Raw genomic sequence first — 16,954 nt, 5'->3', positions numbered from 1 at the left:
TGTCAACATATTGTAGGTCTTTATTCCCCCCAATACTCCCATAAACCCCACCCATACTCTTATTTACCATCTAAAGTGCTATTCTCCTCCATCAAAACTTTTTTTTTTACATGCAGAAAAAAAGTGTTTAGTATTTACATCATATTTGTCAAATCATGTTTTAAATAATTTAAAAACTAAATAATATATATTATTAAGAAGAGAGGTTGCATTAGAGCTCTCCAAGACTCAACATTGATCCTTTAATATTGGAAAAATCCCCCTAATGCTTTAGGTTCTGTGACCCATGCACTGCCACATTTCTGAAGGTTTGTTTAAAGGTATAATATGTAACAGTTTGTAAACACTTAGCAGTCAAAGTTGGCCCCTCCTCCTCGGCTTAACTCGCGAGCGAGGGAGAGAAAGAGCAGCGGTGGTAAAGCGAGCTGTAGAGTGACTGAAGAGAGGGAGCGGCGTTAGTGAGAAAAAAGCAGCGAATCAGAGAAATAAAACGTTATTTTCTGATTGTTTCACGGTGGTTACATTTTAAAGCACAAACAAACATGACCACACCTCCAAAGACCTCCACACAACCCTGCAGGACGGTGCCGCGTTGCCGGATTTTGAGTGAATGGAGCCGAAGGATTCGTCCTGCTGGCTGTGGCTCGGCACTGCTCTTGGTCAAACCGATAGCAGCGATGTAACAAACCCATTCTCATCCGTCAAATACGGCCGCTTTGTATCTGACAGAGCTAAAGGGGGACTAACGGGCGGTATATGACGACCTGAACGGGCTGCACACTAGGGATGCAAAACCGAACCATAAAAAACTGAACCGTTCAATGGCTGTACCAACCGAACCGTGGACTTCTTGAACTGTTGCACCACTATTAAATACAGGCCAGCTAATTATTTGATGATTTGCCACAGACATAGAAGAGGCAATTATCTGAACATAGGCCTACTTGACCATTAAGAGGCCTGCCTTATTTCATGTATAAAATCTGTGTTTGGCTTCATATAATATACAAATATAATTCATTAGTATAATATAGAAATATGCTATTATTTATTACTATCAATCAATTTACAACACATTAGAAATGGTTGTTTTCTTCTACCTAATGGGCAAAACAAAGCAAACCGAAACCGTGACCCAAAAAACGCAATACAAACACAAATACATGCCTTGTTGCACCACTACCTGTGTGCTGTTATTGGCTGGGGGTTTCACCCCCACGTGGGGCCGAAAGGCTCTTTGCAGTCGCCCAGAAAAGTCCCGTACACATTACAATAAGAAGAAATGAGAAAATACAGGCAGAGGGTTGCAGGGTCTCTGTGGATACAGACACCACCACATGCTTCTAGCGGGTCATAAGTGATGATTGAGAGGGATTATCTTTTAGGAAATTCTTGCATATTATACCTTTAAACTACTTTATACTTCGCATTTAGCATGAATTAAAATCTATTAAAAGAATAATTGGTTATGGGTAATGATGCTATTACTTACTTCATATCCTTGTATACAAAATGGCAACATCAATTGCTAGAAGTAAAACATTCCCAAATATCCACAGCTGAATCATGGAAATGCTTGGATTGAGTTTATGCTGGTGAGCTAAACTGGCTCCTAAAGAGCCTGTTGAATTACGGACATGAACACTGAACCATGGACTGAGCACTATACATACGATCATCTTCGTGCACACACTTTGTAAATAGGGCTGTCGATCGATTTAAGTATTTAATTGCGATTAATCACATGATTGTCCATGGCACATTTTTTACCTGTCCCAAAATGTACCTCAAAGGGAGATTTGTCAAGTATTTAATACTCTTATCAACATGGGAGTGGGCAAATATGCTGCTTTATGCAAATGTATGTATATATTTATTAATGGAAATCAATTAACAACATAAAACAATGACAAATATTGTCCAGAAACCCTCACAGGTACTGCATTTAGCATGAAAAATATGCTCAAATCATAACATGACAAACTGCAGCCCAACAGGCAACAACAGCTGTCAGTGTGTCAGTGTGCTGACTTGACTATGACTTGCCCCAAACTGCATGTGATTATCATAAAGTGGGCATGTCTGTAAAGGGGAGACTCGTGGGTACCCATAGAACCCATTTTCATTCACATATCCTGAGGTCAGAGGTCAAGGGACCCCTTTGAAAATGGCCTTGATTGCGTTAAAGAAATTAATGGCGTTAAAATGAATTTGCTTTAATGCGTTATCACGTTACGCGTTGACAGCCATAGTCATGGTATATATTCCAACATTGATTAGCTAGCTTTGAAAAAAGATATAGAAAATATCAATATGTAAGTAGCTGTGTGTACACAGGGAAAGAAATAAAGTGTATTTATTTGTATTTTCAATGTGCAAAAGAAGCAAACTGCAGCTTTAAATTGTGATCTTGGCACACAGCCTTGGATAACACCAGAGATGTATTCATATCACACCTTTCCAATGTTTTCCTCCCTCCCTATTCTCCACTCCCGCCCAGGTGTTCGGCACTTTGGAGGCAGCCAAAGAGAAATACCAGATCGAAGACTACTGCGTGAGCCAGATATCACTGGAGCAGGTGTTCCTCAGCTTTGCCCAGTTCCAGCATTGCACAGAGAGCGCGAGGAAGTAAGTGGAGCGAGGAATCCGTCCATCCATTGTCCATTCTCTACAGTGGCGTGTGTGTGTGTGTGTGTGAAGGACCTGTGTACACGGACTTGCCTCGGTTACACCGCAGGTGTGTACGCAGGCTGGAGCCGGTTTTATCTCCAGCTCCGTTTTTACCATGACCACCAAACAACACACACACACACACACACACACACACACTGGGCCAGTCGCATCAACTTCAGCCTTTCTACTACTGTCGGTGTGTCTTTGTTGGGTCACTCATGCCGTTGCTTTTGCTGTTGTTGTGTGAGACGAGGAGGTGTTGGGATTATGACGTGTGGGGTACGATGATTATACCAAGTAATGAACTCTTGAGTACTGCACTAGTGAGGTCAAAGACAATGACACCACTCATTAGATACTACCACTACTCTGAACTGTCTGTGTGACCGGGTTTATTCATATGCACTTCTCTGCGTGTGTCTTTTTCTTTTTGTTATTTATGATTTTTATTGATTATGTTTCCGAGAGGATTTGTGCTTTTCTTCTGTGATCATCATAAGAGAATGAACCACTCCATTTGATACGTGTATGAAATCGTTGCACACCTTTGCGCCTTATCTAACTAATGAGGGTTCTTGTTTCTTTATATCGCCCTGTACGGACAAAATGCCTGGTTATCCTTAAAAGCCTCTTAATGTCGTTGCCAGATGTAAATAATGTGACGTGTTCATGGTACTAAAACCACTTACTCATTCAAGGGCCAGAGCTGAACATTTACTCATTTTAAAGGCACATTAATGAATGCATGTATACGATACGATTTGCAGACTGCATGATATACTGGAAGAACGGAGAGCTGCTAGCGATCCTTATTGAGGATTAATCCGAAGAGAACATTTAGTCCAGGCTGAGTACATTTAATAACACGCCTCCATTGTCCAGGGTCCTTGTGAACCAATGTTTTCGGTTTTCCTGCCAAACAGGTTACAGCAACAGTGTGTGTGACCATGTGGATATCCAGCCATCACAGTTTACATGGAAGCTTTTTTAGAGAGAAATCATCACGTGACGCAGGAGATTATTTTCAAATGTTGCAGAAAAAACAGGAGGACTTCAAATCAAGTTGATTGATTTGGGCCTTAAAAACAGCAATGACCTTTTTGTACTTTGTTTTTCTTGCTATGCATTTCACACGGTACACCTGTGTGTGTCTGTATGTGTGTGAGAGAGGTACAGAGGCAACACATGATTCCTGATTTCCTCCACACCACACAGAAACAGTGCTAATAGTCAAGTTAAATATTAAAATCAAGAGATTGTTTTTTGCGCAGTGGACGAACTTTACCGCTGTGTCATCTTTAGTGTAGAGCTGCTCCTTCAGGGAACGCCAGGAAATGCAATAAAAAGGCCCAACAATGGTGTATAGATGGTTAAAAAACTTCCTCTGCGTACAAATAGATGCCTTGTTCTGAGGAAGAATGAACAGCGCAATGTTTGTTCCTCTGTCATTTGGATGTGCTACCATGAACCTCATTTCAGAGCGTGCCCGATATAACACTGTCTCAAAGCCTTGTTTGTACTTTCAAAAACATGTACGTGTTCTGTAGGAATATTGGGAATAAGTTTCAAAAACAAATTCCCACACTTTGATGGGAAATTCTCAGTTTCCAGCTTTTCATCCACGTTAAAGATCGATCTTTATAATCCGGGATGAATCACGTTAACTCGAGTGTACAAATGACATTCCTACTCTGGAAAAAAATCACTCACAGAAGTGAGATGAATGTATTTTACTGTCTTACGCGAAAGCAAAAAGCACTCACAGTAATCGACTTTACTAACAGCTTCATATGATTTCCAACGCTGTCTCCACGTCACCAGATGTGGGAGAAGAAAAAGTAAGAGACTGACATTCCAGAAAGACATTTAATTTTGACTTTTGTTACATTTGTTTGTGTATTTGCACAATTTATTTGTCTCATTTACATGTACGACTTGAATCAAATGCGATGTTAGATACGTAGTTTGAGGGGGAATGGAAAGGTTCGCGCTGCTGATATTGAAGGATTGAGTTATGCTGAAATATGATATTTAAAAAAAAAGGGAATTTACATCATTGTAAGTGTGTACTGTACTGTACCAAGAAACTGACCTTGTCAACTGTATATGTATCGCTATTCTTTTTAAATTAAATAATGCTCTATGCAAATGGTAGCAAACACCAGTGCCTGGTCTCGTTTTTCCAGCAAGTGACACATCACATCTGTCTTGATTCTACTTGCATGGCTAAAAAAATATTTTTCCACCCTTTCAAAGCATCACAATAGAGAGACGAAGTCCTGCCCCTTCCCGTGGACCCCATGGGACCTTATTTTGGAAAAAAATATGAATGGTAGTCAACGACGTGACGTATGTTGTGCGAGACGAGAGATGTAGTTCACTGAGCGGTTTCACTCAAAGCTAAATGAAACTACGACAAAACTGAGACTTTCTTAACTTGAAAAATTATGTTTTAAATTGACAAACATCATATGTGTGTTTCGTGGTGCAATTCAAACGGGATCAAAAAAATATTTATCTCTCTGTTGACTACCGTTCGTATTTTTTCCGAAATAAGATCCCATGGTGGTCCGCCAGAAGGCGGACCATCGTCTATCGAGAGGTGAAGGTTTTGGTAGGTAAAGTATTGCTTTGCTCCAGTGCCGGTGCTCCTGTCTGTTTCTTGATGCCGTGGGCGTGCCGACCGTCACACCTACTATGGATAAGTACCTGATATAACCCCACTTCAAAACACACAAACTATCCCTTTAACAAGCCAAAAAGGTTGGAAACTACTGCTCCAGACATTTAGGACCCTGAAGACGCCTAAAAGACAGTGAGGAGAACTCTAAACGCTGACCTCTGCCAGGAATTTCTAACCTACAATAGAGCTCACCTGCATTCTTACCCTACAATTAAATGTTCCTGAAACCAGAGACGCTAATGACGCATCCATCCTGTTGTTCCATAGACAAGGTCTACCTGTGAAAATGTAGGAGTAGACTCTTTCCAAACAAGCCCTTCTGCTTTCTCCTTTGAGACGTCTCGCTCACCCTTGAGTCAACAGGGCCCCCCCATAGGCGGGGAGATGATTAGTAGCCTGATCTCTCGGCCTAAAGGGCATTCCGGGTGAGCTCGTTACGCTCTATCAAAGCTCAGCTGTGTTTTAACTGCAAGTCGGAGGAGTACCGTCAACGGCAGGACAAATGTCTCTTTTGGAGGATTTTGTTTTTTCTAATCCCACCACTTTGTTGGGGGTTGTTGCTCTCCTACTCGTCCTTTATCTTGTTTCCAGTAGTTTCGCCCCCCAGGATTCTGGGAAGGGGCCTCCAGGGCCGAGGCCTCTTCCTCTGCTTGGCAACCTGCTGCAGCTTGATCTCAAGAGACCCTACAAAACCCTCTGTGAGGTGAGTCAAGCCCTTTTATCCCAAAACAAATCCATTTTGTAACATTTGTACGAAGGTCCTTTGCAATAACAAATGTCCTTAAGCTTTCTCTGACTCAACATTTTTTATTTTTGCAGCTTTCAAAGAGACATGGGTCTGTGTTTACGGTGTACTTTGGAACCAATAAAGTGGTGGTCCTGGCTGGATACAAGGCAGTCAAAGAGGCTCTGGTCAGCTACGCAGAGGAGTTTGAAGATAGAGACATCCCCCCTATTTTTTATGATCTGAATCAAGGTCACGGTGTGTTTACCTTTTTGCACAAAACCAAATAGTATAAGTTATAGCAAAAGAAAAACCACAAATAACATTGTATTTGTCATCTGTTTGATAATACACTGTTTTTATTTTTCTGTTTTAATGTTCAATGTCTTAATTTCTTCTTTGTTTTATTTAGGTCAATCACTGATAAGTATTGTATCTTATCATATAGTCACACACTATACTAGTACAGATTAAATTTAACTCGTATGTCATGTTATATATTAATAATACAAATATATTTAAACAACAAATATTCTTATTCATTTCTTATTTATACCATTCTGGCTTTTAAACACACATCTTTTAATCCCACTTCTCCACATTTGTATTCACTTATTTGTTATATATTGCACATTTTTATGCAAATATTTGTTAATATTTCTTATATTCTCATTTTCTTATTCTTAATTTTAGTACTCACTTATATTTATTTGCATATATTGTGTTTGTATTGTACCATTATGTACCTAAATTACTTCTATTTTCTTACATTTCTTTATGTTTATACAAGAGCAACTGTAACACCCCAATTTCCCCCCGGAGATCAATAAAGTATTTCTGATTTTTAATAAGGAATCCTGTTCGCAAATGGAGAAACATGGAAAGAGATGAGACGTTTTGCCCTCACCACCCTGAGAGACTTTGGGATGGGAAAAAGAGTCGCTGAGGATAAAATCTTGGAGGAATGCCACCATTTGATCCGAATGTTTGACGAGCACGAAGGTATGAAGTTCAAATATGTAAGTGATAATACATGACGAGGTGTTCTGAGGTCAAATATTACAGTTGACGACAAGAAGGTGTCATCGTAATGCTGAGTGACATTTCCTCCACAAGGTTTATTTATATCAAGTACATCATTGTCCTCAGAAAATGATAAGCTGTGTTCAAATCATCACCCATATTTTACAGAGTTTTTGTAGCCAGTTAAACGGTGATGTTTGCTTTAACACTACAAGACTGCACTTCTCATTTTGTACTGAAGTCTTAATACTTAAATTATTTGCTATTTTACAGGGAAACCATTTGATACAGGGTGCCAGGTAAACTGGGCAACATCCAACATCATCTGCTCTATCGTGTATGGCAGCAGGTTTGAATACGATGACCCCCGATTCACAAACATGGTGAGAAGAGCCAACGAGAACATACGCGTGGCCGGCTCTGCACCAATCCAGGTGGGCTTCATAATTTGCTTTTTAAATTGCTGCAGTTACACAAGCAATGGTAACTGACAAATGCATGATTTAGGAAACTGTGGGACCAATTTTGTAGTATCATTTGGGGCGAATTTTAAATGACAAAACAATACAAGAAAGTGTTGTCAGACTGAAAATGGATGGAAACTGCAGGGTGATTATTTAAATGTGGCAAATAACTGATCAAAAGTGGGTCTGAATGCTGAATTTACGTATGTGAATACATATACTCTTTTAAATTGGGCACATAATTTCTGCTGTGTTAGACTATGAACATTTGTATAAATCTATGAAATCTGACTCCTTGGGTTGTTGTTTGGTGTACTTCAATCTTTGTTGTTTTCACTGTTACGTCACAGCTTTACAACATGTTCCCCAGGCTGGTCAGTTGGATAAAAAGCCGGCAGCTGATTTTAAAAAACTTTGCAATGAATGCCAGTGATGTCAAAGATTTAATCAACAATCTGAAAGAGACACTGAATCCTCAGATCTGCAGGGGGCTCGTGGACTGTTTTCTGATTCGGAAGCAGAAAGAAGAGGTAAGACAACATTTTTACAGTTTTCATCTAATAAAAAGAACAGTGTATTTTATGATATGTGTACGTTCTTTCTCTTAGGACTCTCGTGTGATGGACACTCATTACAATGAGAAGAACTTGATAATTACAGTGACCAACCTGTTTTCTGCTGGTACTGATACCACAGCGACGACACTGAGATGGGGTTTGCTGCTTATGGCTAAATATCCGCTTATACAAGGTAAAGAGAGAGATGAGGCTAGTCGGTGTGCATTGATGTTTTCACTTGTGGATGCCCTTTTTTAACTTTTACCTTCTTTTTTTGTTGCTACTACTATGTGCTGATTGACAACTGTTAGCATGTTAAACTAAGATGGAAGTAAACATTACACCTGCTTAGCTCAAAGTACAGCTTCAAAGGGTTGTGTCTAAAAGGTAGCCCACAAATTGCGAAACTCTTGTGAGATGGCTAAGGTGAAGCATTGATGGTTAAGCTGAGGCATTGGTTTTTAAGGTGAGGCATTGACCTCGGATGGTTAAGGTGAGGCATTGATGGTTAAGGTTAGGATAGGTCATTGGGAAAGGAGTCTTGCGAGAGTTTTCGCTCGTGGGTAACCATCTAGACACCGCCGCTTCACAGAGCATCTAGCATGGCTGTAGACTAGTCTTGTTAAAATGAATGCAGACAAAGAATATTTATTTATTAATGTGTCTGAGTCCAGACCAGGTCCAGGAGGAGCTGAGCAGGGTGGTTGGAAGCCGTCAAGTCCGGGTTGATGACCGTAAAAACCTGCCGTACATTGATGCTGTCATCCACGAGACACAGAGACTGGCCAACATTGTCCCCATGGCCATTCCTCACAAAACCAGCCGAGACGTCACCTTCCAGGGATACTTCATCAAAGAGGTCAGCTGCTCACATCTGTTATTTTTTGCGGGGGTGAAAATGTGCTTTCATTCTGAGACTTCATCTCTTCTTCTGCCTACAGGGGACGACTGTGTTTCCTCTTCTTACTTCTGTCCTGCATGACGAGAGCGAATGGGAGAGCCCACACACTTTCAACCCTTCCCACTTCCTGGATAAGGACGGTCATTTTTTCAAGAGAGACGCCTTCATGCCCTTTTCTGCAGGTATAAAAACATTGTTGAGTTTTTCTTGTTTCGGGATTACAGATACATTTTACACAGCAGTTTAACTCTTTGCAAATCTCTTCTTTCTTGCAGGTCGCAGGGCGTGTCCAGGAGAAAGTCTGGCTAAGATGGAGCTCTTCCTCTTCTTCACCTCCCTCCTCCAGCGCTTTCGTTTCTCTCCTCCACCTGGAGTCACAGAGGATGAACTGGATCTGACTCCAGCTGTGGGCTTCACCCTCAACCCGTCACCTCATGAGCTGTGTGCCGTCAGTCGCCAATGAAGAAGAGAGCTGGAGCATGGCCTTGTACTATACCTGCATGTGCCAATGGCATGAATATTGTTTTACTTGTCATCCTCGCACACGGAGAATAACATACTGAGCAGCGAGCAAAGTACATCCATTTGTGAAAATAATCAATAGTGACCTAGAAGCAAGAATATAAAGGTTAATGTAGCTGTTTCATTCTAAAAAAGTGCATTTACACCCAAATTCCTACAAATTGATGCAACTAATGAGTATAAATCATAAACATTTAGGCTAGTCAGTGTCTCCAGCTGTGTGTGACAACATTCATCTTTCTCCAATACCATATCAGATAAGTGACTGAAATAAACGATCTCCTGATTCTTGAGGATGGGACATCTGCAGTAACACTTTACAACATTTTGAGCAGTTACCAGGGAACATAATGAGGAACAAATGAGGAACATAATGAGGAACAAATGAGGAACAAATGAGGAATGAATGAGGAACAAATGAGGAACGAATGAGGAACATAATGAGGAACAACTGAGGAACAAATGAGGAACAAATGAGGAATGAATGAGGAACAAATGAGGAATGAATGAGGAACATAATGAGGAACAAATGAGGAACATAATGAGGAACAACTGAGGAACAAATGAGGAACAAATGAGGAACAAATGAGGAACGAATGAGGAATGAATGAGGAACATAATGAGGAACTAACTGCTAGTGAACAATAAGTTAAAGGGCAGTTCTTAAGTAACTCCTAATCAAATTTTATACATTAGCTAATGATTACTTAATTGATAAACGACTGTTAGATATTATGTTGTTAATGAACTAATATGTAATTAATTGTTCATGGGTATCTTTTAATCCTTGTAATGGTCCTTTACTTAGTTCTTGATTACTTCTGAATAATGCTTACCAATGTAACCAATAACAAATATATATTATTGTTAAAATTTAAATATTTTTTATACTGTCTGTGCTGTAACATCTCTTTTCACCCTCTGCCTGAAACACTCTGTTTGAGCTCTATTGATTTTTTTTTTTCTAGGCGAGCATTTCTTTTAGGTGGCTAAAATATGTGTCAGTACTTGCCCGTGACTGTGGGGCTACAATATGCCATTTAAATAGTTTGGGCTGATGGACAGAAGCTGCTAAGCCAGTTTCTCTGGTGGAGATTTAATTACTGTTTTTGTTCTGCTGTTGAGAGGGAAGTGAAATCTGAAGACGGCTCTCCGCCTAAAAGGTGGATTTGGAACTTGAAACTTGTGAGATTGAGTTCAGTGTGAAAACTGGTTTGTGACAAATCTTAAGACTGCAAGTAAGAGTAAGTTAGACTGCACAAAATGCCCACTTGCTGGTACCAGATCTTAACTTTGTCTTCCTTTTATGTATTGATGAATGTGCAGCTTTATGTTTGTCTCCTGAGGGCAAAGCAGTTAAACAGGGTTTCAGGTTGTGAGTGGTGACCTCGTGTGATTCGTGCTGTGATTGGTGCAGCTTTAATAAAAGGAGGTAGGAGCTCTTACAGCCCCACCCAGAGAGGTGGCTTCATGCTTCTCTGAAGAAATTACAAACAAGCTGAACTAGAAGTCCTGATTGCAGCAACCAGGCATTTAACTTTGAGAACAGCTGTTCAGCGAAGAGGTGTCCTTAAAGGAACCAGGTCCTAGTGACAGTAGGATCATGTTGGAAGATCTTTTTCAATCCTCCACTTCAGTCTCTCTGTTGATGGCCATTGTGGGTCTGCTGGTCTTCCACCTGTTTTACTCCGGGGTCAGCTCCCAAGACAGGAAGAGGGAGCCTCCAGGACCTAAACCTCTTCCCCTGCTTGGTAACCTGCTTCAGGTGGATCTCAAGAGACTCGACAGCTCTCTTGTTGATGTGAGTAATGCGTTGGTTGTCTTAAACAATGTGGTTCTTTGATAGAAGACCAGAAAGTTATATGTTTCTGCATATGTTTTCAGTATTGGTCATTGTTTTTTTAAGATAATCTTTTGGGCAATTTCTGCCTTTATTTAATAGTGATAGTGGAGAGAGATGTGGGGAAACCGAGCAGGGGACAGGTCATGGGGTTGCCCGAAAATCATACATATAAAAAAAAAAAAAAAGACATTCTCTGAGATTAAATTGGTAAATTTACGAGAAAAAACTTGGATATTCCCTGAGATTAAAGTTGCAAATTTACGAGAAAAAACCCAGGATATTCTCAGAGATTTAAATAGTAAATTTACGAGAAACAAAGTACAAATTTATGGGGAAAAAAAATTTAATATTCTCTGAGATTATAAAATAGAAATTCACTGAGATTAAAGTCACAAATCTACGAGAAAAAACCCCCTCATTGTTTTATTCATCTTTCAGTGATATTTTTTTTGGATATACACAGTCCTATGTAATATCTTACGTATTATTCATATTCATATCCATCTTTTTAGCTGTCCAAAAAATATGGACCAGTGTTCACAGTCTACTTTGGACCGAAGAAGGTGGTGGTCCTGGCAGGATACAGTACAGTCAGACAGGCTCTGGTCAACCATGCTGAGGAGTTTGGAGACCGAGAGGTCACTCCCATATTCTATGATTTCAACAAAGAAAATGGTAAAGAAATGATTGTTTGTATGTTTTACTGGCCCGTTTTTATCCTTGTCTTGGCAAACCAACCGCTTTTGTTTCCAGGCATACTATTTTCCAATGGTGACTCGTGGAAAGAAATGAGGCGTTTTGCTCTATCTACATTGAGAGATTTTGGGATGGGCAAAAGGATTAGTGAGGCGAGAATCATCGAAGAATGTCGTTACCTGATTGAAGAATTTGAGCAACACGAAGGTAAGAATATCTCCTCTAAAACACTGCATACAGCATTCCCTTGAATGAAGTCACTCTTACTATCCAACTCTTTTTCTCTTAGGTAAAGCCTTCGACAACGCCCAGACAATTAATTATGCAGCTTCAAATATTATATCAGCTATCATGTTTGGAAAGAGGTTTGAATACAAAGACCCTGTATTCCAAGCTATGGTGGAAAGAGACCACGAGTCCATCCGTCTGACTGGAACAGCATCCATCCTGGTACACAGACTGATTTCAGATTGAGTGACATCCAATAATTACAAGGAAATTCTACATTGCTGTGCATATTACAGACTTGTTTGGCTTTTAGATTAATTATGTTGCTGTTGTAGTCGCATAAAATGTTTAGTAAAACATTATTAGGAAGTTATAGGAATTCTCTTAAAGCGCTAACGCTTCTGTGAAGATGCCGCTCGGGACGATGTTATCAGCAGTAACGGCTGTGTGAGTGCGGTTGGAAGGGTACCAACTGAACACTGCGTCAATTTTATTAGACCTTCATTAAATTATACCTACTTTCAATTAGTACCTTTTTGCATAATTGCTTTTAAAATAAATTAAAGCATCTACAAATATGCTTCTGATTTAAATGAGTAACAACCGGATGTAAAATCAAACTGATTGAATGAAACCAGCTGAGGCTTAAGAGCTCATGGCTGTCATTATTCTTATATTAAATCCTACAACATTAGATTGTCTTGTGTGTTCCATTACAGATATACAACATGTTTCCTTGGCTGGGCCCTTTTCTTAAAAACTATAAGCATTTGATGAAGAATGTGGAGGACAACAAGGAGCAAATAAGAAGTATAATAGCTGACCTGAAGGAGACTCTGAACCCTGACATGTGCAGATGCTTTGTTGATGCATTCCTGACCCGTAAACTAAATCTGGAGGTGAGCTGTCTAACTCCAATGAATCCACTCCTGGGCTGATCATACTGATCAATAACTCATTGTGTATAAAACCCTGTTTTCTGCATGTTATTCCAGGAGTCTGAAATCGAGAATTCATACTATCATGATGAAAACCTGGTCTACAGTGTGATGAATCTGTTTGCAGCTGGGACCGATACTACAGGAAATACACTTCGGTGGTGTTTACTTTTCATTGCCAAGTACCCTCATTTTCAAGGTACAAAAACATACCCACAAACTCGTCTCTAGTGAAATTCAGTTTACAGTGTTTGCATAAAGATGGGATTAAAGTGGACTCATATATTCATCCGAATGAATCTCAATTTTATGTGAGTCCAGACCAGGTCTATGAGGAGCTGAGCAGGGTGGTTGGAAGCCGTCAGGTCCGAGTAGATGACCGTAAAAACCTGCCGTACACTGATGCTGTCATCCACGAGGCACAGAGACTGGCCAACATTGTCCCCATGGCCATTCCTCACAAAACCAGCCAAGACGTCACCTTCCAGGGCTACTTCATCAAAGAGGTCAGTTGCCCACATAAAACAGTTCTTTGGTTCCAAGATTTCAAACGATTACACCCCTCTCTTCTTCTTCTGCCTACAGGGGACTACTGTGTTTCCTCTTCTTACCTCTGTCCTGCATGGTGAGAGCGAATGGGAGAGCCCACACACTTTCAACCCTTCCCACTTCCTGGATAAGGACGGTAAATTCATCAGGAGAGACGCCTTCATGGCCTTTTCTGCAGGTAAAATAATTTCGTCAGGATTTTGTGTTTTATTGATTACAGATGTAAAGACGTGATCCATTTATAACCCGCTGTCGTTCTTGCAGGTCGCAGGGTGTGTCTCGGAGAGAGTCTGGCCCGAATGGAGCTCTTCCTCTTCTTCACCTCCCTCCTCCAGCGCTTTCGTTTCTCTCCTCCACCTGGAGTCACAGAGGATGAACTGGATCTGGCACCCATTGTGGACTTCACCCTTACCCCGTCACATCATGAGCTGTGTGTTGTCAGTCGCCAATGAGGAAGAGAGCTGGAACCTGTTTTGGGGTTTTTATGCGGGGTTCCAGCAGGAGCAGGGACTGCCTCCATGCCACTTGTGGTCACTCAGTCACCCATGATGTAGGAGGGCAAACAGGAACAGTTTTTTTTTAACACTATACTATGTATATATGTATATATTTTAATGTGACAAGTGTTACATAAAAGGTAAGACGAGAAAACCATGAGACCAAAGGGGAAAAAAATAAGAGGGAGGAATGACAAAAGGGGAAAAGAAATCATGCAGATATCAACATTGTTATCTCAACAGGTACATGTATTACTGTCTTGGCCGTCGCTCCCCAAAGCCATAGCAGGAGGCTTGCCCGCTGCAGGTGTAGCGTATTTGGGACACACTACAAAATCACCACGACACCACGGCTTTCTTTGGGGTCTTTCTTTACTGTAGTGCTGTAATGATACAACATGTGACGGGGTCTGCATCAGTTCACAACTTCTCCTCAGACTACTGTGAGAGAAACATAAAATAACAATGTAAAATAAATGCTAAATAAACTAAATATGCTCTGCCTCACATGTCAATTCAATTACAGGGTAAACACAGTGACTCCACGCATGTACACACATAACATTAGAAAAGTAACGACACACGTAACATTAGTTTTATGCAAATCCCAGAAGAAAACTACATTTCCCATAATGCCACGGGTCGCGAGGCGCGACTCTTAAGCAAGCGGCGGCACTTCAAAACAACACAGTAGGGAACAATGCGATGCTAACTTTGCAATAACTTTAAAACACCTTGCAGTACAGATTTCCACTTTATACATTACAACTGTCTTCTATCATTCTTTCAGAATAGTCCCGGTATCGTCATTTAGAAACCTAATTCTCTGTCAACATACCTGTCTCTTTCAGTTCCAAACACAGACTGGAATAGTCAGCTCCTACTGCTCCCAAGCTCATGCAATGTCTCCTGCTTACTCATACCATCCTCTGTATCACCTTCAGACTCACTTCCGTCGTTCCCTGAGACATCCCTCTCACTCATAATACTGCGATGACCCTCGTTTGAAGAGGCCTTATCCTCCTTTTGAATTGGTGCAGTCCGGTGCTCTTCCTCATCAAGCCTAGCTGCAACAGTAGCCCCTGCAGGGTGTTCTTCAACAGTTTGTGGGGTCACACCGATACTTAACAATTCAGGACATTGGCCATTCAGTCTCCAGGCAGCCGTCCTACTTTTCCTGGCTCCCCTTCTGTGCCAAATAAAGGTTCATTATCCAAAGTTTCCACTTCATCAGCCACCGCCCCTGAGACTGTGGAGAAGATTGTAGACACCCCCTCTTGTTCCACCACCGGCAGGAAGTTGACAGGCAAAATGAAATTCCGATGAACGACTTTACTTCTCCTAGTGGTAGGATCTTCAACTCTGTATATGTGCACAGATGAATCTTTCCATGTAATGGCATACACCACTGAGTCCCACAGATCAGCCAATTTACCCTTTCCTCTGTTTTTCCTGTTCGCCAACAGAACATGATCACCAACTTCTAGAGGGATGCCCTTGACCGTCTTATCATACTCTCTTGCTTGCTTCCTCTGTGCTACTGTCATGTTGCTCTGGGCGATCTTCACAGCTTCTCTCAAGTCCCTCTGGAAAGAGTCAATATAGGTGTCATGAGCCACCACATCCTCATCCCTCAGCGTGCTGCCAAACATGATGTCCACAGGCAACCTAGGCACCCTTCCAAACATTAAATAGAACGGTGCAAATCCTGTTGTCTCATGTGTGGTGCAGTTGTATGAGAATGTAAGCGTCTGTATCATCTGTGGCCATCTTTCTTTTGCTCTTGCTGGAAGGGAGCGGATCATGTTACCAAGTGTACGGTTGAACCTTTCTGTCTGCCCGTTACCCATAGGGTGATAAGGGGTGGTACGGGACTTTTTGATTCCCGACACTTGTAACAGTTCTGCAATCAATTGGCTCTCAAAATTAGCTCCCTTGTCGGAGTGGATACGGAGTGGAAAGCGGTAGGTACAGAAGAACTGATTCCACAACTTCTGCGCCACCACCTTGGCTGTCTGGTTCGGACAAGGGAACGCAAGGGCCAACTTGGTGAAGTGGTCTGTTACAACACGTACGTCGACATTCTCTCCATTCTTCCCTTCAGCTGACCAAAAATCTATGCAAACCAGCTTGAGTGGTGCACTTGTCTTGATTGATTCTCATGGTGCTCTAGCCTCAGGCTCAAGCGTCTTGCTAACCACACAACGTTTGCAGTGAGAGACATACTTCTTAACTTCTCCATCCATTCCTGACCAAAAGAACCTTTGGCTCACCAGATGAAGCGTCCTGCTTTGGCCTTGATGACCTGCATCGTCATGGGTTCCTTTGAGAGCGACAGCCTTGAGTGAAGCAGGCAGCACCAGCTCTGTCCTTGGATCTGCGGTAGAGAATGTCGTTCGTCATCTCAAGTTTTTCCCAATGTTTCAGTATCCTCAAAACTTGGGCAGTCTCATGATCTCTCTCCCTACGCGAGGGTCTCCTCCTCCTCTCAACAAAGAATCTCACACGAGCTATAGTACAGTCTTCCTTCTGACTCCTTTTGATTTCTTTTGCAGAGAAGGCAGGGAGAGCAGGCACACCCCCTTGCAACAGACTGCCAGAACATTGGGCAAACTCGACATTGCGTACTGGCCGGCCACTTTCCCACTCCGAACAG

General features: G+C 41.3%; 3 protein-coding genes across 5 annotated transcripts in view; 2 read left to right on the top strand and 1 right to left on the bottom strand.

The window, feature by feature from the left end:
* The window catches only part of LOC141781121 (cytochrome P450 2K1-like), an 80,740-nt gene that overhangs the window by 29,148 nt on the left and 34,638 nt on the right, over window positions 1–16,954 (bottom strand). The window lies entirely within an intron of this gene.
* On the top strand, window positions 5,412–10,442 carry LOC141781124 (cytochrome P450 2K1-like). The gene is made up of 9 exons (XM_074656654.1): window positions 5,412–6,059; window positions 6,176–6,338; window positions 6,933–7,082; window positions 7,377–7,537; window positions 7,918–8,097; window positions 8,176–8,317; window positions 8,799–8,983; window positions 9,066–9,207; window positions 9,301–10,442. Exons 1-9 carry the CDS (start codon window positions 5,859–5,861, stop codon window positions 9,486–9,488), a joined length of 1,512 nt encoding a protein of 503 aa, XP_074512755.1. The 5' UTR covers window positions 5,412–5,858; the 3' UTR covers window positions 9,489–10,442.
* LOC141781118 (cytochrome P450 2K1-like) lies at window positions 11,006–14,265 on the top strand. Of its 2 annotated transcripts, XM_074656649.1 has the most exons (9): window positions 11,006–11,348; window positions 11,903–12,065; window positions 12,144–12,293; window positions 12,376–12,536; window positions 13,034–13,213; window positions 13,310–13,451; window positions 13,574–13,758; window positions 13,838–13,979; window positions 14,066–14,265. In XM_074656649.1, the coding sequence occupies exons 1-9, from the start codon at window positions 11,151–11,153 to the stop codon at window positions 14,251–14,253; spliced, it is 1,509 nt and encodes a 502-aa protein (XP_074512750.1). In that variant the 5' UTR covers window positions 11,006–11,150; the 3' UTR covers window positions 14,254–14,265. The 2 variants fall into 2 exon arrangements, with proteins under 2 accessions (XP_074512750.1, XP_074512749.1); XM_074656648.1 differs by having other exon boundaries at window positions 11,903–12,293.

Source organism: Sebastes fasciatus, chromosome 13, assembly GCF_043250625.1.
Source record: "Sebastes fasciatus isolate fSebFas1 chromosome 13, fSebFas1.pri, whole genome shotgun sequence".
NCBI lineage: Eukaryota > Metazoa > Chordata > Actinopteri > Perciformes > Sebastidae > Sebastes > Sebastes fasciatus.
Note: the sequence above shows the minus strand (reverse complement) of the source record. Positions and strands in the feature narration are given on the sequence as shown.

Coding starts and splice junctions, on each gene's coding strand:
- LOC141781124 (XM_074656654.1), top strand. CDS start 5,859: ATGTCTCTTTTGGAGGATTTTGTTTTTTCTAATCCCACCACTTTGTTG. Junction 6,060..6,175: donor CCTACAAAACCCTCTGTGAG/GTGAGTCAAGCC, acceptor TTATTTTTGCAG/CTTTCAAAGAGACATGGGTC. Junction 6,339..6,932: donor TGATCTGAATCAAGGTCACG/GTGTGTTTACCT, acceptor ATTTTTAATAAG/GAATCCTGTTCGCAAATGGA.
- LOC141781118 (XM_074656648.1), top strand. CDS start 11,151: ATGTTGGAAGATCTTTTTCAATCCTCCACTTCAGTCTCTCTGTTGATG. Junction 11,349..11,902: donor TCGACAGCTCTCTTGTTGAT/GTGAGTAATGCG, acceptor CCATCTTTTTAG/CTGTCCAAAAAATATGGACC. Junction 13,214..13,309: donor CCCGTAAACTAAATCTGGAG/GTGAGCTGTCTA, acceptor ATGTTATTCCAG/GAGTCTGAAATCGAGAATTC.